Consider the following 24,601-nt stretch of genomic DNA (forward strand, 5'->3'; position numbering starts at 1 on the left):
GAATTCTCTGCCAGAGAGTCGTGGTGAACCCTTGAATCCTGGGGTCAGTTTTGGGCCCCTCCCCACAAGAAGGACATTGAGGGGCTGGAGCAGGTCCAGAGAAGGGCAACGGAGCTGGGGAAGGGTCTGGAGCACAGGTCTGACGAGGAGCGGCTGAGGGAGCTGGGGGGGTTCAGTCTGGAGAAGAGGAGGCTGAGAGGAGACCTCATCACTCTCTCCAACCGCCTGAAAGGAGGGGGCAGGGAGGGGGGTGCTGGGCTCTGCTCTAAAGGAACAAGTGATGGGACAAGAGGAAATGGCCTCAAGTTGCGCGGGAGGAGGTTTAGGCTGGAGATTAGAAAAAATGTCTTCACTGCAAGAGTGCTCAGGCATTGGAACAGGCTGCCCCGGGCAGGGGTGGGGGACACCACACTGGGTGGGGGAGTCACCGTCCCTGGAGGGGGTCAAGAAACCTGTGGATGTGGTGCTTGGGGACATGGGTTAGTGGGTTGGGTGGGGTTGGGTTGATGGTTGGACTTGATGATCCTTGAGGTCTTTTCCAACCTTAATGATTCTGTGATTCTACTCCTATTTTTATGCACAAAACACACGGCATGGCTGAGGGAGGGACTCGTGAAGGGCTCCAGTCCAAGCCCCTGCCCAAACCAGGGCTACTCCTGATGTTACAGGAGGTTGCTCAAGGCTGCGCTAGTTTTGAGCATCTCCAAGAAACCGTGCTCCACATCCTCCCTGGGAACTTGTCCCAGTGTCCAGCCACTCCTATACTGAGTACTTCTTCCTTCTATCTACCTCCTTGCTGCAACGTGATCCCATTATCTGTGGTTCTTTTGCTGTGTAACACTGAGAAATGTCTGTCTCTGCCTTCTCTAGTAATGCCCCTCTAGACATCTGTCCCTTAGTCCTCTCCAGGGTGAACAAACTCAGCTCCTCCACACTCTCCCTGCACATCAGAGGGACACGGATGTTAGTGATTCTGCCTAGCGATACTTGCTTAAGCAGAAATCTCAAAAGTACATAATGGTTGAAGCCTGAAAATTCTTAACGCGATGAGTCCTTATGGATACAGCCAAGTGTCTGCCTTGGGCAGGCTCACTCACACACCTGGAATTCCTGGACTGTTATAATTTTGGCTGAATATTGGAAAGATAAATGGCTTCAGCCTTTAGTTACCTGCTAATTTCAGGGGACTGGATATTTTGCGCAGTGCCAAATTAGACCTTACCACAGCAAAATGGAGGAGGCCACTGCCAACTTCATTCCTTATTTTTCGGAAAAGATCCACTACTGTTTTGCACGGACCACACCAAGCTTGAAATACATCGACAACTGCAAGCAGGAAAATTCATAAGAATGAGGTCAAAAGGAGTCAGTTTAGACACAGACCAATAGGTTGGTTTGTACACTTTTGCACTTTGCAGCATAATCATTTGAAAGGGGAGTGCAGAAGGGGGCTAGTGCAAGAAAAATAATCTTGAAAACCTCTGAGGACTGAGGTCCCCTCCTCTGGTGACCTCCGCAGCACCACCCCCTCCTGGGGAAGGAGTTTTTCCTTATGTCCAGCCTGAGCTTCCCAAGCTGCAGCTGGGGGCTGCTGCTCCCGTAGGTCTGTCTGGAGCATGGCAGGACTCCTGCTCAGTGCTAGAAGGGCTCTGGATTTAAGTGTGAAGTAGAAACTATCGTAACTCTGTCAAGGTTTCAAATGCTAGCTCAGAGGATGAAATCCCATTATAAAATACCAGGCTAGTAATGATGTTATGAAGGAGGCTTTAGAAGCAACACTGACACAGCTGGGACCTTGCGGGTGCCAGATTTTCTAGGGAAAACTGCAGCACAGAGGTAGAGTATGTGGGACTTACCGAATCACCCCTCTAACCTCCACCCTGGGGAACCGGGGCTGTCCCTCGCACTGGGGACAATCCTGCTTCCAAAGAGGTGGCTGGGGACCCCAGAGCCCCCCAGCCTCTGGAGCTGGGAGCACCAGTAGCGATCACATTACTACCAGCACTACTGCGATCGCATGATAATTGTCCCACATAAATGAGGAAGACCGTGACCTCCAGCTAGTCTCACCTTTGCTAGCATGTTTCTTACTTCCACCCAGGGCAAGAGGAATGGAGGGATTGACGGAACATCCGTACCAGTAGTAACTGATTCCTAACAGCACTGCAGTCCATTTAACACAGAACAGCAGCAATCTAATATGTTGAGCAAACCCTTACCAATGAGTCCTTTGAGACACAGCATTTCTTCCCAAAGCTCCTGGCTATTGATGTTAACCTGTGACAAAATTTGAAAACACAGCATAAGCGACAGTAAGGCATCAGGCACTACCTGTCTGCTGCAGACCTACTGACAGATCCCTTCACGCTTGCACTTCAGGTAGACCCCTCTGCTGCTTCTGCAGAGGCATTGCCTGAGTGCTCGTGAAACCCTTTGGGCTGTAATCCCTCGCCTCTGACCAGCTGGGCAGGGCCAAGCTGTGCCAGAACATGGGTGGAGGAAACAGGTGAATTCAGATACCCCCTCTCCCAAACTCTCATTCCTTCCCCCATTCCCACATGCCCTTCCTGCTACATGACGCCAGGTCTCAGAGACCCATCAGAACGTCAGCTAACGCTAGGGAAAACCGTACCAGATGAGAGACTCACGTCGTCTCGCAAGAACCAGGGCAAGGCAGACAGAAAGGGCAGGATCATCAAGGCACGAAACAAGCCCTTCCCCGTTTAGTAGCAGCTCTTTGAACAGTCTGGCTGCCTGGGGACCCCAGCCTCAGTTTGCAGAGAGACCAGGAGATGCTCTGAGGGGTGGCTGGGGGACAGTCCCCTGTGAGATCCGAGAGCAGGGAAGGGCTCCAGGTACTCCTCCGGTGCCTTGGCTTACCATGCAGCCTTGTGGGTGTGGGGCTGCCAGGAGGAGCAGCGGGGACAAGGGACCCTGAGCTCCCCGCTCAGCACTCTTGCTATAAAAGGGACCACCAAGAGCTGCTTTGCTTTCACTGAAATGGAAGTCTGCTGTGCAATGGTGTCTAACACGGGCTAGCAGCCACAACAGTTGGGAGGCACTGGTGGATGGCTGACTGGTTCTCTGCAGGCTGCCTGGTCACCGCACAAGCAGCACAGACTCAGAGGACAGCCACATGGCCACCGACACCCACCAGGTCCCAGCCCAGCAGGAACCTTGATCAAAGCCCATGCATTGCTGGGCACCATCAGTGACAGGGTGCTCCGGTCTGACCTGCAGCATTACAAGTGCTGCTTCAGCACGCTCGTCTCCAGCATGCGTCCTCCAGTGCGCTCGTCTCCAGCCTGTGTCCTCCTTTCCTTACACCTATTTCAGACCCAGTCCTCATCCCATTTATCAGCCAGATGATCCTCCACCAGCAGTGTCTCCCTGTGCCTGCACACCAGCTGGATGACTCCGTGCAGACGTTTCAGTCTCAATGAACGAGTACATACATACCCAGCTGTCACCACGTCTGGGCACTAGAGGGTGTTCTGAGCCCAGCACGTCCTCCCCTGAATTACCAGCTGCTATCTCCAGACTCCCGAACACAGTGAACAACAGAGAGAATGGGAAGATGTAGCTTGGAAGTGACCTGCGAAGTCCTTAGTCTGACCCCCTGTTTAAAGTTCAGGCTCAGATTAGGTTGCTCAGGGACTTACCCAGTCAAGGATGCCCTAGACAATTCCACACATCGTGACGCATACTGTATTAGCCCACATTTCAATCCTGTTCGTAGGAATGAAAATATCTTTAGCATCTCCCCCATCTTACAGGACTTGCCCCTCAGTATGTACTTAGAAAAATACAGTAAGTTAAAAAAAAAAAAAGGCTTCTTGAGCGATGGTGTTGTTCATCCTGAATGACAAAGATTCCTAGTAACTTTCTCACGTGGTGTCACTAATCCTAACTGCATTTAGTCAACACTGGAAGGCAGCAAGCTGCACTAAGGCCAGCTATCTTACCGCTGAAGGACTGCTAAAAGTGCAAAGCCAAGAATTGCACAGGTACAAATCCCAATGCAAACTGAATGACGTAAACCAGATTTTCAGAGATGTTACAGGAGGTCACACAGCGCAGTTTCTCCAGGACCCCGCCTCACTCAGAGAACAGAGCTGTTCAAGCCCCTCTGTTTGTTCTCCTGGTCAGCACATGACCCCAAGCCCAATTGTTCAGAGAACACCTGCAGAATTACAAAATGTCATCATGCCGGGCATCACTAGTGCTAGGACCACCCTCAGAGTGCTTCACAGAATGAGTTCAAATGATTTCTGATGATAATTGGCAATAATGAGTTCAGCTGCAAATTAACCTGACGGACTAGGAAAGTAATGCCAGCACCCTTCAATGGGCTTTGCTAATTTGCATGCCCGGAGGCCGCTAGGACTTGGCTTTTCTCTGATAGAACCAGAACCTTCCTAGGACTTCATGTCCTACATGAGGTTCAGCTTTCATCTGCAGGTGTGATGAACAACCCTACTTTCGCAGATCTAGATTCAGCTTTCCCTTGGTTGCCAAAGGAGCAAAGCCTGGTTGATAGTTGCTCCCATCACACAGGAACACAGCGGGGCAAACAGCAGTAGAAACCATTTTTACCTTAATAAAGTCATCGTCTCTCTCTCTTCTTAGACAGACATTCACATTTTCACTCCATGCTTTCCAATTTTTACAGTGAATAAAAAGGGTATAGAGCCTATAATCTCCCTGTTTCCCTCTTGTGAGGGCTGAACTTGTTTCAAAATTTGAAGGTGACTTTCATGACCTACTTTGGCTTTTTCAACGTTTTTGCAAACTGAACTGCTCTCAGAAACCCCCGCTCCTAGGCAGGCAATTATAAAGCATCACTACGTCACTTGCAGAGTCTCATTAGGGGAAAATTCCTCTATGCATCACTGTGAAATATGTTTTTCAGTCTTGAAATTTTTCTTGTACCTCCTAACTTCTGCCTTTACAGCTATCTTTCTAAACGTGTGAATATGAAATGGGACACTCACCAAATATGCAGAACTCCTCTCCCCACTTCCCTACTTCCAAATGTCCTCGGAACAGTTCTGCCGTGCAACACGGATGCATTTCAACCTGTGAAAGCAGCCACACCCCAGTGCCAGCACGCAACAGCTCCCAAATGCAACCTGCAGCCCACAGCCCTGTCTTTGGGGGACAGATCCGACCTGCCCCATCTTCCCATGCTTCCTTCCTGCCTTCAGGAGTACTTCTCCACAAGGACCTCACAGCAGGGCTCTGCCAGAAGAACCTGAGATACCTCAAGACTGAGCTTCATCCTTTGCACTCGCTCGGAGTTTGAAGGCTGGTTTAGAAGCCTGGCTCCCACTGACCTGCAGCACTACCTCTCTTTTCTTTGCAGCCATTCTTCTGCAGGAACAAGCGTCCTTTCAGCAGTGGTCCCAAGCGCAAAGCACTGCAGGGGTCCTCTAATTACGTGAATCCAACTGCTGCCCAACCTGCACCACAGAGAAAGCTTTTTACCCATCTTTGCTCCTCCGCCCAGGACGTTCCACCTACAGCAGCACCCCGGCCCTGCTGGAGGGAGCGGGTGGCAGAAGCGAACCGGCTCCAGCCAGGGCCTGGCGGTACCTGTGCAGCAGCTGGCAGCACCCCAACGCCGCAGCCCTGGCAACCTCAGGACAGAGCAGCCCAGCCCGCCCCTCTGCCTGCTCCGTATCCGCTGCTGCCAGGAAGTTCAGCTCTGCCTCCACGTCATTCCCCTTCAGGCAGCAGCAGCAGCTACGGTTGGAGCTCTGCTGCTTTCTCTTTGCCTGTCCAACCTGCCCAAGTCCCCCCCGCCCACCACACACCCCCCCAGCTCCAGTTCTCCCCCATCCCTCCTAAACTGGGGGCTCAAAACAAGGCACTGGATCCAGCCGTGACCTCCCCAGCACCCAGCAGAGGGGACAAGCTGCTGGCCCCACTCCAAACACAGCTGGTTTTGAAGGTTGTCTGGTTTTTTTCCTTATTTGCAGTAAGAGCACAGCACCTGTGCCCAGCACTCTCCAGGGCAGTGCCCATTTTGGGCAGGGTGCTGCTCACCCTGGCCACTCCCAGCCTGGGGTCACTGGGCTCCAGTGCAGATCTTGGAGGTGCTTCTTTTCACACTGCACGCGATGCCTGGTGGCCTGGTCCTCCAGCTGGTCAAGGTCCCTCCTGGTTGACGGTTTGTCTTGTGGCACATCAGCTTCCCTCGTGCCCCTGGCAAGCCTGAGGGGACACTGTCCCCCAGCTCCAGGGCACGCGGCAGGGCTGCGCCTTGGCAAGGGCTCCCCTGCCTCCAGCCTCAGCTCAGCAGAGAGAACTGCACCCCTGGATGCCCCCAGCAACCATCTCTTTTTGTAAAAATAAGCCTCCAGTAAAGTCCTGATGATTTAAAGCACAGCTGAAGCTTTGCCTGTTTACACCCATCATGTACTTACATTTCAGGACTACCACAGACAGCCTTGTTAAACCCGTCTTCTAGTCTTCAAGAACCTAACCTCGTGCACCTCAGTTATTTCTCTATTTGCTGTGTCACTGCTTCAGCAGTTTCATGGGGATGCAACATATGCTGCGATGGCTCAAGTCTGTAAGAATAAATTTTATAATATACAAGACGTTTGCCTTAAGAATACACGGGCACAAGACGCTTTTGAGCGGGGCACTTCTTTCACTGCCTGGAACAACAGCCAAATTAAAAGTCTCATTTGACTTTCCACATGGAAGAGACTACTGCATAGGCTGGAGGTGGTGGGGAGTGTACCAGTGTACCAGTTGTCCAACACCTACCGTGCCAAACCCCATGCAGAACTATTCACTTTGTGACACATGGAACCTCTGAGAGGACTACCATCACTGGACCCAGATACAAAGAGTGGACATACTTACCAAAATTCATTAGGACTGGTTTTCGGAAGAGAAATGGCACAAGAACGACAGAAATGCTGGTGATTTGTATTATGTCCAGCCAAACTCTATACTTGCTTTGGTTCCGCAAGCAACCCTGTCATTCACAAGATGCTGCAACCTAAATGAAGTTGGTAAACATCTGGCTGACCAGCAAACAAGTTTTTTCCCCACTGTGAGTCTCAGGCTAGCAACTGTCAAGTCTGTAGAGAAGCTGGCACAGAAAGCTGAGATTTCTCCATGAAGCTGAGAAAAATCTAGATGTTCTGGTAAAATTCTTTTTATTTACAGTATTCCTCTTTTTGTACATACCCATAGCAACATCAAAAATTATTCACAAAGCTTAACTGAATAGAAAAATGTTCTCATCCAACAGTTTGTCCTATCAAGATCTGTGGAAAAATGTCAACTCTTCTCATGCAGCAACGAGATTGTCTGAGCGTTGTTTTTTTAGTTTTTCTGGTAGAATTTTAGGAAACCACCTCAAAATACGTATAGATACTTACCTTTTTTCTGAACACCTTTAGGCATCGTAGTTTTATAGAATCAAACTCAGATTTGCTCTTAGAAGTGTGAATGGGGGAGGACAGGGAGAGCAGCCATGTAAGAACCTGAGCTCCTGAACAGACATAGCTGGAGTGCAAATTCAGAAGTCAGATGCATGCTGTGGAGTTTTTCACTTACAATTCCTGCCTCAGAACTTTCTTCTCAGTTCAAGCAACAATATATTTGACTGAATTTTATAAGTAAGACTTCACTTCTGAGGTATGGATATTTATCAAGTTCTCACATATTTTTACTTTCCCTTTTGTTCAGCCCCCAATGTCCATCATGAAAAATTTGCAGAAGGACATTAAAAAAAACGGTCAGTCACTTACTGCAATGCCTGGGGAAAAAAGTGTCAGGTGCTCACTTTTATTCAAGAGTGGAAAAAGTTACATGAAATGTATATATTCTCCTTTGCAACCAAGTGATAACAGTTATCTGATACATAGCACATTCAAATTCCAGGCCAAACTGTGGTCACATTTTCTGACACAAGTAGTTACCTTGGAAAAAAGTAAGGCTATCACAATTTGACCTTCTGATTAGAAATAAAAGATTAAGATACTTATCAAAATTGGTTAGCAAAGTTACAGACCTCTCTTCTTGCTGCGGCCTCCTGAAGTTCAATGTAACAGAAGAAAGATTTGGTTTAAGACATCGGCTGCAATCTTTAGTGTGACTGTTAGTGCTACGTAAATAGTGTTTGGAGATTCTGGCTATTAAAACTATGATCTAAACTGAAATCAGAAAGTAGACAGAGGAAGAAAGCAAGAACCCTGAACTGCATGAAGGAGAGCTCCCTGCTGCTCTCGTTTGTTTCTATGCATATTTGACTCCTGAAACCACTGGGGTCTCATAATCCACCCTCACCTTGCACAGCCATCTTCACTTGTACCCATATTTTTTTCTCCACACTTACAGGCACAATATCAGGAATTTATGGATAATCTAGGCTTCTGAAGGCAGTACAATCCCATCGCTGATTATCCAGGTATCGAAATCCATGCAAGTGTGTATATCTGCATATATACACAAAATTTGTAGCAACATTACTGAGCTAAAAAAAACCAAAAAACAACAAACCCCAATCCAAACCCCCAATTTTTCCACCCTTTTCCCAACTTAATGCACCCAGCTGATCTTTCATGGAAATACTTTGTAAGGTACTTCAGTATATCTGGAGGTAAAGGATGCAAAACAAAAGCAATCCCTTAATCACTGCTTGCCAGCTCCTTCTGGCCTCTTGAAAGTATAACTTCTGCAACATACTGTTCGCTCTGCTGATACTAGTGATACTTATCACCAGTGAAATAAGCTAATCCTTCAGCAATTATCTGAGCAAGTTCTTGGCTTCTAAAGCAATAGCTTATGCCTGCTGAGATTGCAGCCACCTGTTCTTTTCCAGAAAAGACAAGAGTCATGCTAACTCTAAAGTATGAGCTTTTCTTCTAAAAACATAAGGAAACCCAGAACACTCCAACTGACCCATTCCATGGATTTGAGCATGTCATCAGTACCAGGTGACCTTGAATGGCAGTAAAACGCTAACTCTTGGACCTTGTCAGTACAGAACGTGCTGCTTACAATGGGGGTTTACAGTCTCCCTCCATTTTTCTCTTTAAAAAGGAAGTATAATGTAAGTTAAGCTGAAGTTCAGAAATGCATATATTTTACTTAAAAACATTCATCTGTTCAAAATTCAAAATAAACTTTATGGGATACAACAGTTTGGTTTTTTTTTTTAAATAACATTTCATTCAAAGTGTATATAATTCATTGAAGTACTCGTACAGCAAACAATGGTTAACCCTTGAAAACCTGTAGAAAAAGATTTTCACACAAAAAAAAAGGAAAAACAAAATTGAGGTATCACACCCACACACATTCACCCCAGCACACGCACACACTCGAGCACACCCACACACCCCCACACACACAGGCTGCAGCAAAAGCAGAAAATTGTAGGCCCAAAAGGAAAATGATGACTGATTGTTCTATCCGAAAGTCCAGGTAGCTCAGGAAAAAAAACCCAAAAAACCAAAACAACCCCCCCAACAGTCCTCTGAGTAAAGGAACTACCTCAAGAAAATTCTCAAGTGCACTGGAGACCTGATCATTTGAACTGTTTCTGCAAAGCAGCTCCCTGCACCTGAGAAAAATGCAGCCCAAGGTGACTTGTGCAAAAACAAGGAGGCAGGAGTATCTCCTGCTATTCCTTAAGTAGACATGAGGGGTGTCCAATTAGTCTTTGATCATGCAAGATACTGCTGGAGTGCTGTCTTCGCCCTGCAATAAAGGAACAACCTGTTAGTTGCTGAGGTTTGGCTTTATCAGCAGCAGCTGTACATACAAGTGCATTCTGCGATGAACAAGCGAGGTCAAAGGAAGCCGAGCGGCTGGCTCCTTCAGTTTGGAAGGATCTAGCCCATGGTGCAGAACTGCTCCGTGCAGGCTATAGCAATTTAAGAATCCAGCTTGCACCTAAGAGTAAGATGATCTAACCATCTTACCGTACCAATAGCAGCACAAACTGTGCAACTGTCAAGTGTGGTTGGGCTTAAGATGTATACTGAACCTCATTATCAACACACCCTACAAAAAAATATTTAAAAGCAAGAATTGTCAGGAGCAATTATTATGCTGTAATACAGATGTACCATGAAAAGCAGGTTTTTGAGCTGAGAAATTAAAGAGGTGTCAAGTATCAGTAACTCAGAACACACTCAGAGCACATTGAGTTCTGTTGGGAATATTGGCCCTACCAAAAACGTACCAAGACGTCAAAGAAGAGAAGCAACAGCCAGCATAACACCAGAACTGATGTGTTCTAACGTTGCACATCTTTGTTAAGAAAAAAACACCTCCCAAAAGTCTAGGGTTGCAGTTTCACCATCACTTCAGCTAATTCAGTGTTTCTGACCACCTGAAGTGAGAAGTTTTGCTCTTCCTTTGTCCCCCACACCTCCCAACCATGCTATTGTGACCTTGACAGACTTCTCCAAGGCTTACAGAAATATCTGTGTATCAGTGAGATTTCAGAGAGGACCCTCCCCTGGTCCAGAAGATCTTAAGTGCAGTTAATTTTTATTATTGAGAACCTAAGCAAAATTTGTTACTTCCAATCAATACAAAACCTGCTCTTTAAATAAGTGTTCATCATAATTTCTTTATACACTAAAACTCACTGCAATGACAGTTTTTCTGGGCAATTTTTCTATAATAAAAAGATTTTAAAAAAAAATTTTAATAAAAAGCAAAGATTTCCCTCTAATCTTCTTTTTGGATTTTTCTTTGTACTCACTTGTCACATAGATTTGGATCTGATGACTGACTCAATTTATGTAGAATATCCACTATTCCCATGTCTCGTAGCTTATCTTGACGTTCTTGTGAACCTACATCAATAAATCACATTGTTGAGAACACCACCAAAAATAAATGTCTGTAGAACAGAAGGAAGGAGTGGTAGCAGAAACCAGCTTAAAGGAGGCTTATTTAAAATGCCGCCCCCATTCCTTCCAGTTCCACCCACAAGTCATTTGTCTGGTTTCACAGTCTCACCATCCAACCCATTCAAGCTGTTCACACTGGGGAAAATGTCTTTGCAACAAATCCCGTTTCTAATGCATTTATCCTCTCCAGCGAACCTGTTCCCCCCAACAATGAGTTTCCACAACCCCCTTAAGGGTTGGAAGCTCTCTAACTAGAATTCTCTTTCACTCCAATTGTTTCCAGATTTCACAGAAATGTTACAGGTGGTCCCACTGTGTGACTCTCATCAGCTCCTATTTATTGACACACTCTTCTTGTGTCTCCCCTTGCTGCCCCAGAACACCTCTCTACACTTTCCTCAGTGTCCTCCTGACCACTCTCACTTATTCCATGTTTTACCTATAATATTGTCTTCCTTTACGCTTTGGATCCCAATGTGCTGTGCACTGCAAATATTGATTAGTATGCAACGTCAGCCTTTTGATCAGGATAGCAACTTGTATAAGTATTAATAATGAGGCTTTCTTACCTTCTTCTTCATTCCATATGAGATTAGATATACAGAACATGGCAGCAAGCTGAAGTTTAGCATTTGAATGACTCTAAATAGAGAAAAATAGTGCTCAAGTTTAGAAGACGAAATTCAGAAATTCTCAGACTTACATTTTGGCATTCACCCTCTAATAAATAAGGTATCAAAGCTGGGACTAATTCTTATCTACAAGTTCTCTCAAAGATAGTGCCATAACATAAGGCACTTGGAGCAGTGTTCCATCAATTCCATCCAAATATTTATTGAGGTCTGCAAAATATGCCTTTTCCACAGTCATGAAACATTTTCCATGTACAATTGTTACAGATGTTACTTAAGTCACTGTAATATTCTTATGGGAACTAACTACGGGATTTTCCTCTTACTCAGATCCTCAGTACACCTCTGCCACACAGAGCTGCACTGCACGATTTCTTCAACACAACTGGGTACATGAAAGTTCAGTGCATGGTACTGTATAATTTACACAACAAAATGCCAAAGTACCCTCTTCTTATTCCTGCAAAAGACCAACACAAAACCTTTACGAGAAATCACCCATACCATGTAGTATTTGATTTTCTGCAGGATATCATCATTGGTCATAATCAGTTCTTTTGCTGTCGTTCCATCTGCTATATTGGCAAGTATACATAACGTCTGAAAGAGAGAAAAACTTATTTGGCTACAGATCACACCCCATGATTTATACAGTTTCCCTGACAGCTTTGAACTTGTGACAAACAATTTCTTTAATTAGTTTTAATATCGTTAAGCTGGAGTTTCCAGTTTGCTTACATCTGGGCCAATGCCAAAGAGTGAACAGCTGTGGATGAACAACCCTGGCAAAAAAAACCAGGCATTGCCATTTTATAATAAAAAGCAACATTCATTAACATTTTACTCATTGAAATCAATTGTCTCATGAAAATATGCGGCATACAGAAAAGCTTAAATACACTGGAAAATAAAGCAGTCTATTCTACAGCAGTGGCTAGGGAGGGAAAAAAAACCCCAAAGACAGATAGTTCTATGTAGTTCTTCAGGCCAGGAAAAGGAAAGACAGAGGCCTATCTCCTCATCCAGCAGAGTAGTAATTTTTTTTCAACGAGTCTAATCACACATCTTACCTGCAGAGATAACTCAAACTACTAACACATCTGTTTGTTTCTTGCACATTAGAGAAGCCATCCTACAGTATAACCTTGAAGCACCGAGGCCCATGCTGGCACTACATTCACATGGCATTCACACTTGCACAGGCAGCTCTCCTGGTTCTCAGGAGCACTGGAAGATGCTCTACAAATTCTTTCCCAAATAGCTGTGGAAGACCTTATCCATCTTTTCTGGACATGCAGGGATGACTACAGGAGGACACCAGAGAATGATCCGCACTTGTGTGATGGCTGTGTCTAACCTGCACTGCGTTCATGTCAGCAGTTACAGGGATTTATTACTTCCAAGATGCTGATTACATACTGATGAGCCAGTCAAGGATAGAAATAAGCACTGTCCTGCTAGTACAGGCTCTTGTGTGCAGATAGGCTGTACTGGACGCACGACTTGACTTTGAAAGCTGCTGACCACACCACAAGGACAAAGAAAATGCTGTGTGTAAGGCCCCAAAACCTAAAGGCTACATTCAACCACAATGCACTAACCCTCTCCCAGGGTATTTCTCAGGTACATCAATTCTCCTCCAAAATAACTCTGGGGGGGATTGGCAAGGCAAATAACCCTCTGTTGCAATGAATGCCATTCCTGGCACCAGAGCTTTATCGAGAAGAACTATTTAGAAAGACACAACTGGCTAATCCTCAGCTGTTACAGAACCATAGTATCACTTAATGTGCTATTAAGAATCTTTTAGGGTTTTTTTTTGCTAATTTTGCACTTAAATAGCCATAAAAGACCTGTTTGCCTTCAGCTCATTCTTCACTGAGCAGAGATTTAAAACAGTCTGGATTTAGCTGAATTTTTATGCTCATGTGCCATGCTGTTTGCTACCAATATCCATCCTAAGCCAAAGTAATCCTTTGGAATCTCCCATAGCTTCTCGCCACCCCCATTCTTCATCACCACAAGCCCTGTACGAGGAAGAAACAGGGTTCTCCAATTGTCTTGTCTGTCACAAGAGTTAACTAGCCAAATGCTGCCCATCTATCCTCTTACTTTTGCTTTAGCATCCTCACAGCACGTACCCCTGTACGATGGCCCACTTATGCTGCCACCAAGCCAGGGATGCTTTTCCCTACCGGCCATTCTCCCCTTTCCTCTTACATATTGCTTTCCTTAAGTTTTAATTTGTCAGGGCATGTCCCTCCCCACTTTTTCCTGGGCTACACCAGCATGCTCTTTTCCCTGCTAGTGCCTCTCTCCTCTAATCGCTGCTGGCATCTGCAGGCACCCGAGAACAGCTGAGTTACCATGTCTCCCCACAGAACACGTATTCCTGCCAGCAAGGCAGGTGATGATGGTATTCTTCATTACTGACTGCCTCAACAGCTGCTTTAGGAGCAAATAACTATGAAGCTTTCCCCAGTGTGAAATACTGGCTTCTTTCTCTTCCCTTATTCATACTGTCCTCCTTCTGCCATGCTATTACCTCAGATTTAGTTTCCCTGCTCTCATATACAGTGTCCTCCTCTTTGCCAAATCTACCTTTAAAAAGCATTCTGAATTCAGTTAAAACATGTCTGTAATGATCCATTAGAAAGAAGAGCATTCTTGCAGGTACTAAACTTATTAATCTGACAGATCTCAGTAAAACATTCACAGCACATCATAATCCCAAACAAAGACAACACACTGAGAAGAGTATTTTTGGCAGAATAAGATTTCAGAAACAGCTAAGACAACACTAAACAAAAAAGGATACCTGCTCTTTGACTTCTATATTGTGCTCCCCTTCCAGAATGAGGGTCACTGCCTGCATGATTTGCTTCCCATGAGTGCTCATTATATGGTCTATGTGCTGCCAAAGCAATGAGGAAATACAGTCAGCGTAACGTTCCAGACAAAGACGCAGAATTACTCTAAGTGAAGAGTAGCAACATTGCACAAAGACCCTAGCTCCTAGCGAGGTCTCCCAAAACCAAGAACCCATCACAGCAGAAACACTGCATAATATTCCTCTTCACTTGAAGCCTGCTCTTGTTCGAGAGAGCACGATAGGGGCCTGGGTTCTGCTTTCACTGTAACCTGCAGAAATGACACTGGCTGCCCAGCTGCACGGAGGCCAGTCTGAAGACTGAATCCTGCTGGACACAAGCTCTAAGTATGATCCTGCAGGTAGAAAAAAACACTTCTCCTCTGATACCAGGGGGATATCAGAGAGGGGTAAGAAAACTGAGGTTTCTTATCCAGTATTTGCAGCTCTTACCGGAACACTGTGATCAGGCCCAACATCCATATCTCAAAAGTCAGGGTTCAGAGGAATAATCCATATACATTACGTATTGTCTAGGAAAACTGTCTCAAGTTAAGAGACTTACAGGTAAAGGTCATTTGATCACAGACTATAAACACCTACACCAGGATATAATTGATCATTAGGAGTAACAGAGAAAGATGAAGCTAGATCTACTGGATTAACTGATAGGAAAACTCAAGAGTGACAGCAAACAGCCACCAGAGATTACCAGCACATGGCACATCACAATTTTTTAAGACGTCACGGATTCTCGTAGGACTTCTTAAAAACCACTAATAATGAGACTTCATTCGAAAGCTGTTGGATGAGTTATTCTGGAGTGAGTTTTGGGTAGAGAATGAAAATGGTTGGTTCTGGCTCTAAAACATAACTACAGAAAGTAGGTGAAGCTGGGACATAGTTTCAGCTGAAGAACACCTTAAGTGATAATGAAATTTTGCTGTTAGAGCTCAGGGTGAATTTAATGAATGACTGATTAAGTATCTTTTCACATTAAGACAGAGCTAATTTTCTATGAAGCCTATTGAGACTCAACAAGTACAAATATCAGAAGATTTTTTGCAGCGACCTTTTTACGGTAGAAACACAATACGTGATAAATGCACGGTAGAGGCTTCGTGGTATTTTTCCCCCCACAAAAATGTTGGCTTGCCAAATGTTTGTTGCATGTTTTCCCTCTGTTCTTCACAGGGGATTACCCCTTTCTTTTCCTCCACCAATATCTCTTTCTCCCTGTCAAAAACAATTCATGGGCTTACATTTTCAAACCATTTAATTTCAGTGTGTAAAATGAACGTATGCATTTTGTAAGTGCACAGTCCCACAGTCAAATTCAAAAATCCAGACTATCTATATAGTTGGACAAGAACAGAAATATTTCAGTTGTCAAGAAAGAAGAAACACAAGTATCCTTAAGATACGTACGTCTCCACACATTGACTCAACAGTGCAACCCTCTTACTGTTTTTCTGGACAAGTTTCACAGAAAGACTGTTGGGAAAATAATTTTGCTGAAAGCTAAATGCAATGGAATGGAACATTAGATGGAACTACCTAGCTCTGTATTTGATAACAATTACCAAGTTTCGGTGGATGTACAGAATTCTTTCAAATGTTTTCTTACACTGATTTGTACATTTAGTTACAGGTACTTGGATAAATGCAAAGGCTTCGGTTTTAGCAATATATTGAACATTAATCTTAAACAGAAAAGTAAATTGTTTTACAAACTAATTCTTAATCTTCTTTGTATTGTCTGCATATTTGATCAGCTTTCCAAATAAGATCTGTTTGCACCTCTACTTACTGGGCGAGTAGACAGAAGGTTCCTGAGCAGTCCCAAAGTTTTCATCAGAACATTTACATCAGAATCAGAAAGCAACTGGAACAACTGCTCTGTACTCAGACCTCGTAAGATGTCTGATTTAATCTTCTGTTCCGCTTGAAATGCCATATTCTGAAAGAGAGAAATTTTTTGCTTGATTTTTTACCTTAAACTTGGGCTTCTACTCTTCTAGCAGACTATTACCTGCAAGCACATATCCTTGTAAAACTAATCTTGCAAAAGTTATAATTTATGAGGAACTGCTACCCAGTGAATTAAATTTCCACACAGACTTATGGCTGACCGGGTTACTACCTGCTTTTATTTGTCCCCTGGCATGCTACTGACACTACTTAACTGTCTCCCTGAATGATCTTGGCAACCAAACTGGTATCAAAATTGAAGGGTTTATTTTTCTTTATGGACTAACTGATGAAATGTTCCAAGCTGATACTGTTTTCCTGCTGTAGTTAGGGGGAAAGACAAGCCAGATGTCAGCCATGTTACCTTTAATAGCAACCGTTTTATTTTTTTAGGTTACATTAACAAACTTCTAAAGCAGCAAAATCACAGGCAGCATTTCATCAGTGTGTTCTACTTACCATTAAAGCCCAAATGCCATTCACTCGCAAGGCAAGATTTTCACTCTGTGTTAAACTACATAGAAGTTCTATGGCTCCTGATTCTAAAATAGGCTAAAACGAACAGAGGAAAAAGTATCTTTAAAACATTACTTAGACTAATCGGACATATATACACATGTAAACATAAAATAAAAAACTCTTGCTCATATCTTATTCTTGAATTTACAACATGTCCAGTCCACTCACATGAACTGGCCAAGCCACACACCATATTAATGAGCATTAAAATGTAGGTTTGTATGAAAAAACTCAGGTCAAGATGGCCTTGTTCTCACGTGTATCCATGTATTTGTATATACATACACCTATACTGCTGCGATACTATATACACATCAGTCACACTCTCACAAGCAAATGTTTTTCCCAAAAACTTTCAGTTTAGGACTGCTCTTTGAAAACAGTCTTCCTTGACCAGTCACATCTTTTTGGGTATCAAGTGGGACGTATGTGATTTTTTAAAACAAGCTATGTAGAACACAAGCTACTTGATGTATTTCTTGACATTTAATCTACATGTTTAGTAATGAGACCAAACTAAAATCCAACACAAAAACTTCAGCACAATAAAGAAAACTGTTCTTGACTGTCAGATTGAAATGCAAAATGTTGTAGGATCACAACTTTAAAGGACAGGATAAAAATCAACACAGGCACCTTTTCTTTCAAACTGATGAATGCAGTGGAAGTTAAATTTGGAACAACTGCTTTCAACCTGAACTGAATTTGAAGGTTGCTACCTGAAGAGCTCGTGCGCTAAAAGGATTAATCCAGTGACTTTCGCTGCTCTAGTACGTAAAGTATTCTTTTCTTCCTGAAGTTACTGTTTCAAAAGCAGTGAATAACTCAACATATCTCAGGTTTTGGGAAGCTGTGTGGTTTTTAACCCAAATAAGAACCAAATTCATCGGAAAACAGGAATGTATGGAAAAGGCTGCGGTTTGCAGGGCAGGTTCGTCTCACTGAACAGCAGCAAGCCCAGAACAGAACCAGGCAGCAGCAGCAGCTTGTGCCAAACTCCACCTGGTTCCAGGCGCTTGTGCACCGCAATAAGCTGCCAGTGACTCTCCACGGGCCTGCCAGCTGGCTGGCTCCTAGGGACTTCTCCACAGACACAGAAGGCAGGAGACATTCCAAAATTAGTTTTGACTCAGCTCTTTTACAGGGTAAAATACAGATCCCCTTCAGCTTTGTTTATTTACTTGAATTTTCAAGATACTGTGTAGAAAAAAAAGGTAATACATCAAATAAAAATCAAGTGGCTTATAGATGCTTTCAAATACAATGTTTCTAAATACTCCTTCGTTTTGCATAAGCAGTATTTTCTTTGGGCAATGATGGTTTTCACATGAACCATGTATCCCAAACAGAAAATTCAGTATCGCAATCCAGTTTGAAGTGGGATCACTATGCTGACTGTGACCTGGGGTACAAACAAAGAAGCCAGTGAGCATTCTTTCAGTTAGCTTTCTGTCTCACACACATGACTAAAACCACCGAGATCAATTGATCAAACCAAGGTAATGCAAACTGCCCTGTAGGAGCTCACATATACCACAATCTTGCAAATGGTTTCTGTAATTAAGAAATATTTAAGACCTGGGGAATTGTTCCATTGCTATGAAGTATTGAGCTGTATGAAACACAGACACTGCAGAACTCAAGAACAGATATCCTGTATCGTTCAGTCAAGAACAATAAAACCCACAACTCAGCCATGCCAGCATTTTCAAGATTACTGCAGTAATTCTCTAAGACAATGGATCATATTGCCAATTATGTTTGTTTTCTTCTTTTTTTAGATAACAGTGGCTTACAAGTAAACTTCAAAATTTCATGTCTACTTCTTTTCTTTAGAAACTACTTTTCAACAATATTTAACTGTCACAGTGCTGTAAATGGATGAGCTATTTTTTATTCACAAGCTATTGGTGATACAGTCTGTCAAACATTACAGCTCTGCAATGCTTCTCAAGCAGTAGCTTCCAATTAAGATACCTTTATGCTTCTTGAACCATTGTATAATGTAACTTTTGTCTGTCACATCTTCTCGTTTCTGGATAAATACTAACCTCCTTGCTTGGAGAGAATTCCAGAAGAAGATTGCATAGCGTGGAAGATGCTACTACGAGAATTTCATTTGGAGCATTCTGTAAAACCTGCAGTCACAAAGGGGAAAGTGAGGAATCTCCATTAACTTGTAGGATAAGGAAGGGATCATTTTGAAATGGAATACCCATAATTATTCTGCACATTGGTATTATATACTTTAGGAGATGCTTTGATGCCAGCAGCGCACATCCAGACAGTGCTCATTCAACTCAGTGTGATGATACACATTACATGACAAGCTGGAGCAACACTAAGTTGTTTCACAGAAGCCAGATTTGAGAGCTTTCAGGTCCAATTTAAAAGAAATCAGTGGGATGAGATGCCCGCTCTGCAAAGCATTCATGAGTTCTTTGATGGGATTCACTGATCATGAGTTCTGCATGAGGGGATTATAACGCTATAGCAAGATCTTGCATGATCAGATCTCCCTCGATCTCTCAATAAGACTGATGAATGAGACACCCATGGATTAGAATCACACACTCAATTCAAGGATGAATGCTTAACTTGTAATAAGTATATTCTATATATTGTCAGAAAATAATTTACACAGTTTCTGTCATGAACCTGTAGAAAAAAGCAGGCCCGTATTTTACTGAAAAACTGGTTTATTTATCTGCACTTAATGACAGTCACATTACAGGATGAGAGACGCTATATATACTTTACACACTTTGGTTGCATTTAATCATGTGGATAATTGCATTATACTAAAATGTGTCTTCTTAAGGGTCTTGCTGAGCCCTTTGCCTTCAGTTCTAAAATCTGCAATGAGGTCTGGAAGGTAGAGAAGTATGGAAGAAAATGCAGATCTAAATTGTAGGGCTTATAGACCTAGTCTGAACTGTGCCATCTAGTCTGAGCCTCAAATTAAAGGAGATACAGTCCTCCTAGTGCCTTCGGTCAACATTAGGGATAACTTAGCCTCACTCACTGATCAATCAAAAAAAACCCAAAAAACCAACAAGCCAAGCATGGACCACAGTCCTCTTTGCTACTGCTTGGCTTCTTGTTGATTTAGGAATCTTTTAAGAGCAGGTCAAGGAATTGTGATTTCTATTATGATTCTACAGAAAGGCACGCAAATTGAACAGACACCATATCCTCCTTTAACAGAACAGAACACTTCAGTAGCTGAGATCTGACTTTTCATTACTTACCTTCATTAAAGGTTTCCATACAGCATGATCCTGAAAACTTGTCCTGAGCTGCTGTACAGAACGGGACAAACTGTGCAAACATCTGTAACCACAAAGAAACCTTAATTGTGAAACACACACACTCATATGTACACTGCTGTAATATATATGTTGCTTCTACACAAAGATTCAGCTTATAATTTGGTTAAGTAGTAAACTGTAAATAGCAAAAAAAGTATTGCACCAGTCCAGGCTATCTCCCCCTACCCCCAGTATATTTTCCAACAGTAGAAATAACTGCAGATTAGCTTTTGAAAAATTAGCAGAAACTCTAGGTGCAGCATCAGACTTTGACAAGACAAAAGTATTTGTATGAATCAGAAAAGACTCCCTACCTGACTGCAGCTAATCGCACCTTGATACTAGATTCAGACAAGCCATTAACAATACGGTCCATCATATTTTCGGTCTCAATGATCTGCAACAAAAAGGAATTAATGTTATAGGAATAAAATAATATAAGCATGCATGGGTTGTGGGTTTTTCTGTCTGTAACGTTTTAAATATTGCATATGAAAACCGTAGATAAAAACAGCAAGCCACATTCTCTTCCCAGATTAAGTGGAAAGTAGTGCGTATCTGCATACAATTTAGAAAAAAATCCACATTCTGTGCTCCACTACTGCTTTCAAAATTATTTTATTAATCATCAAGGAACAAGAGGGTTATATATATACACACATATATATATACACACACACATATATATATATATCTATATGAATTACCCGTAATGTCATATTAAAGCAAGAAATAGCATGTGTGAGTGCACACAATATATACAAACTACAGATTAGAGACATGCTCCTGTGGAGCTATCTGGAGGAAAATACATAGTGGTTCATCTACCATATTCAGACATGGCCAGCACAAGCACTTCAGACTAGGATAAAAAGGAGTTAATACCAAGATGGAAAATGGCTTTTGTATAATAAATCAACTTAATCACACCCCCCACTTATTAAAAATGATGCTTTGATATGTAAAAGAAGGATCCTTACGACTAACTAAAGAAGTTCATCCTGCAACAAAAGAGAAATTTATGGGTTTGAATTCCAGAGATCCGGAATGCTTCCCCACTGATAAGTCTTCCTGGTAGTTATCTTTTCAGTGCTGTGTTTTCCTGCCTCCTTCCTGCCCACATCTATCTACCTTCTGTTCTTCCCCTTTAACCAGCAAATAAACTCAGAAAATTCTCCTGCCTCCTGTACCTGCCATTTTTGTTTAACATAGCAACTGCATGCTTAATTTTTTAAAAAACACTCCTTTTCATTATTCATTTTTTAATTTCCCTCCACTTTCCACACAAATTTTTAACTATACAAGTGGTCCAACCATCCAATCTCTTTCCTGTGATGTTCAAGTAGAGTTCATTCTCCTTCACACCAACTGCTTTTTTTTTTGTGCAAGCCCCTGTGGTCACTTCAGAATCATGGAACAAATTTTGACTTTGTTTTCCAGTATGATTAGACTTTCAAGGGTTTATTTTTGAAACAATGTTTGTTTTATAACAGGATACATGACAACAGAGGTATATTCTGTTGCTCAGAACATAGGTTGCAGAAATTACTCATATGCCACAATATCGCTGCACCGCTTACAAGTAGCAATGACCACAACGTGTTGAAAGACAACTTATTGTGAGAATCTAGTTCACCACTGTGAAGATGTTTATATAAACAAGCTTTACTCATATTTTGTTACAGCAAGACATTAATTTTTGTTCCAATCCCATGCAAAGAAAGTGCAATGTAAAAATTTATATTAACATAATAGAAAGAGAGCCTTCTGGTTTCAACTTACACCACAGTGAAAAAAGGGGATAGAATTCTTGCAGTTCAGGCCAACTTCCAGCTATCTTTGTCTGATTGCTACCATTTTTCACAGGCTCACCTTTTTTCGGATATCTTCATCATTTGCTCCCAGGGAAGCATAGAGCTTGAAAGCAGCCTGGCGCAGTTCATGGGCGTGCTTCAAATCATGGTCAAGCTATTTAAATAAAGCACAGATATCAAATTTAGAGACTAAAAAATTACAGGTGATATTTTCTTATGTTGTAAACTAGTGCATATCTACTGAGGTTTTGTCTGCCGCAGTAAGGGGAGCCATAAACACAAATGAACTGCCTTTCCACTAGCTGATATCCACCTGAATGCAATAACTGAAGTTAAGAATACGGTTCATTTCTTTACTGAGTTACAGATAAGTCAACCTAAGTAAACAACTTGAGGCCAAAACACTTCTGTGGTGCTGCTCTATCCACATGATATGCAGGCAAAAGGTATTCTTATTCACTGTTGGGTAAACTTAAAAGGAACAAGCCAGGAGAAGTGAAAAAATTGGGACAGAATCAAAGGAACTTTTATCAAGAGAACTGAAGCAAAAGCATAAACCGAAGACAATGCTCCATTTTAAGGTGGATGTTAACTTCCAACTTCTGCTGCAAAGGCAACAAAGCAGCATGCAAGCCGTCTATGAGGTTTCTGGAAGGTAACTTCTCAACACAGGTGCGAGAGGGGTGAATTAGGGTGATGCACCACTGGATACCCTCTCACAAATCAGGAAAAACTGCTCGGGGGTATGATAATCAACAGGTGCAGTAGCTAAAGGGATCATAAAATAGTGGTGTTCAAGTTCCTAAGAGGCATGAGAAAGGCACAGAGCAGAGTACAGAGGCTTCACTTAAGGAGAGCAGACCTGGAGGAGCAGATGGGGTGTACCCCGGCTTGTTCAGCCAGGAGAAGAGAATGCTGACCTATGAGCAGCCCTCCAATACTTATAAGGAGAACATGGAGCCAGACCCTACATGGAGGTGCCCAGGAAGAGGAGAGACAATAGTCAAACTGAAACAGCTGAGGTTCTTACTGGAGCTAAGAAATAAAAATTCACTATTAGAACAGTCAAACTTTGGAACAGATTGCTCACAGAGGTTGTTTAATCTCTGTTCTTAGCAGTTTTCAAGAGCCAACTGGCCAAAGCCTTGAGCAACCTCATCTGAGTTCAGACTGACCCTGCTTTGAACAGAAAATTAAGACTTTCAGACCTCCTCACGTTCTTTCCAATGAGAATAATTCTATGATTCTGACTGCTCTCAAAACTCTGTACCAAGGGTTCCACAAAATGATACAATATTTAATGTCTACACAAAATGCCAGAAAAGTACTAGTATTAAGCAGCAAAGCAGTGAAGTAAAAGAACTATCAAAAATGAAGCTGTACAAGTAATTCTTTCTGATACACCTACATTAGAGTAGAATGTATTATATAATTGCTAAAAATATTCAAAACAGACAAGTAAACTGTTTTGCAGAGCCCTGACTCATGTAGTTTTTACCTTACAGGGTGTAATTCAAAGCATTTTTACCAAGTAAGCACCCTGGATTCCCAGCTGACTCTTTTTACAGAATTTCTGAACACTCAAAACAATGTCATAATATTTATAACTGCCCACTCACACGTCTAACCTAACAATTTTTTGACGATACAGCCAACATCCATTACTCCCCAATCAGCTACTAAACTTCCTTCTGTTTATTTAAATTTATACTGCAAATGTTTTTTTTTAATATTTAATTTGCATTTTTACATAGAATTCAAGGCAGCTCTATATCTAGAATCCATCCCATTCTATAAGTCTGAGAAGTGAGTCTACCTCTTGGGCTAGTTTCAGAGAAAAAACAAGGCTCTGCAATCCATTTTGGAGACCTTTCCAAAAAAATCAGACTTAGTAAGAAGGGAAGGGAATGGCCAATGGATATTTTCCTGTACGGAATATCAAACCCTATCTTGCTTCTGAGGTTGATTGGTCCACTAGTGCTTTGATTGATCCATTAGTGCTTTGGAAATTGTAAGCAAATATGTAAAAAAAAGTTCATAGATAAAATTCCAAGTACAACACCTAAGAAACTAAGTCTCCAAGGTATATTTGGTCTCTATTTATTGAGCCTCTTGCAAGTTCAGATAACCCGTAATATGAAATGCTCCATGAAACTCACATTTTTCTGCTTGAACAGACCATCTCTGAAGTTAACATTTTTTCACTGACCTGACCTAAGAATTGAAATTGATTTCTTATCACATGGACTATTATCTCTTATGAAGCTGAAATGCACTGGTTCCTGAAGGTAAGTCTTTTAACCTCTGCAAAGGAGAAACGTGACAGATGTCTCAGTCTGGTACTTCCCTGCTATCTCTGGAAAATTTAATGAAACTTGTATGGTGAGGCTATAAACTACCCATAGCCCACCTCTCTATCTTTGACACAGAAGAATGGCAGCATCTCTCTTACAGGAGTCCAGATATACACAACTATTTTAGTTTGGATAATACAGGCTGCAGAAAAAGCAGTGAGGAAGCAACGACTTGGGGACCATATGCATCAGGAATCAAGTCCTGCTGGACCTCTGGTCACCTTTCTATTGAGGAATGC

At 42.6% G+C, this 24,601-nt stretch overlaps 1 protein-coding gene across 1 annotated transcript in view; it reads right to left on the bottom strand.

The window, feature by feature from the left end:
• Window positions 1–9,088: 9,088 nt before the first annotated feature.
• Window positions 9,089–24,601, bottom strand: part of ARMC8 (armadillo repeat containing 8) — a gene marked incomplete at its 5' end in the record, with an annotated part of 65,417 nt that continues 49,904 nt past the window's right edge. The window contains 11 exons of the mRNA XM_010075309.1: window positions 9,089–9,726; window positions 10,742–10,835; window positions 11,462–11,534; window positions 12,029–12,124; window positions 14,343–14,438; window positions 16,204–16,353; window positions 16,824–16,916; window positions 18,935–19,021; window positions 20,135–20,216; window positions 20,509–20,591; window positions 22,067–22,162. Of these exons, the coding sequence (XP_010073611.1) occupies window positions 9,693–9,726; window positions 10,742–10,835; window positions 11,462–11,534; window positions 12,029–12,124; window positions 14,343–14,438; window positions 16,204–16,353; window positions 16,824–16,916; window positions 18,935–19,021; window positions 20,135–20,216; window positions 20,509–20,591; window positions 22,067–22,162 (984 nt within the window). The remainder of the gene's footprint in view (window positions 9,727–10,741; window positions 10,836–11,461; window positions 11,535–12,028; window positions 12,125–14,342; window positions 14,439–16,203; window positions 16,354–16,823; window positions 16,917–18,934; window positions 19,022–20,134; window positions 20,217–20,508; window positions 20,592–22,066; window positions 22,163–24,601) is intronic.

Source organism: Pterocles gutturalis, unplaced genomic scaffold, assembly GCF_000699245.1.
Source record: "Pterocles gutturalis isolate BGI_N339 unplaced genomic scaffold, ASM69924v1 scaffold17902, whole genome shotgun sequence".
NCBI lineage: Eukaryota > Metazoa > Chordata > Aves > Pterocliformes > Pteroclidae > Pterocles > Pterocles gutturalis.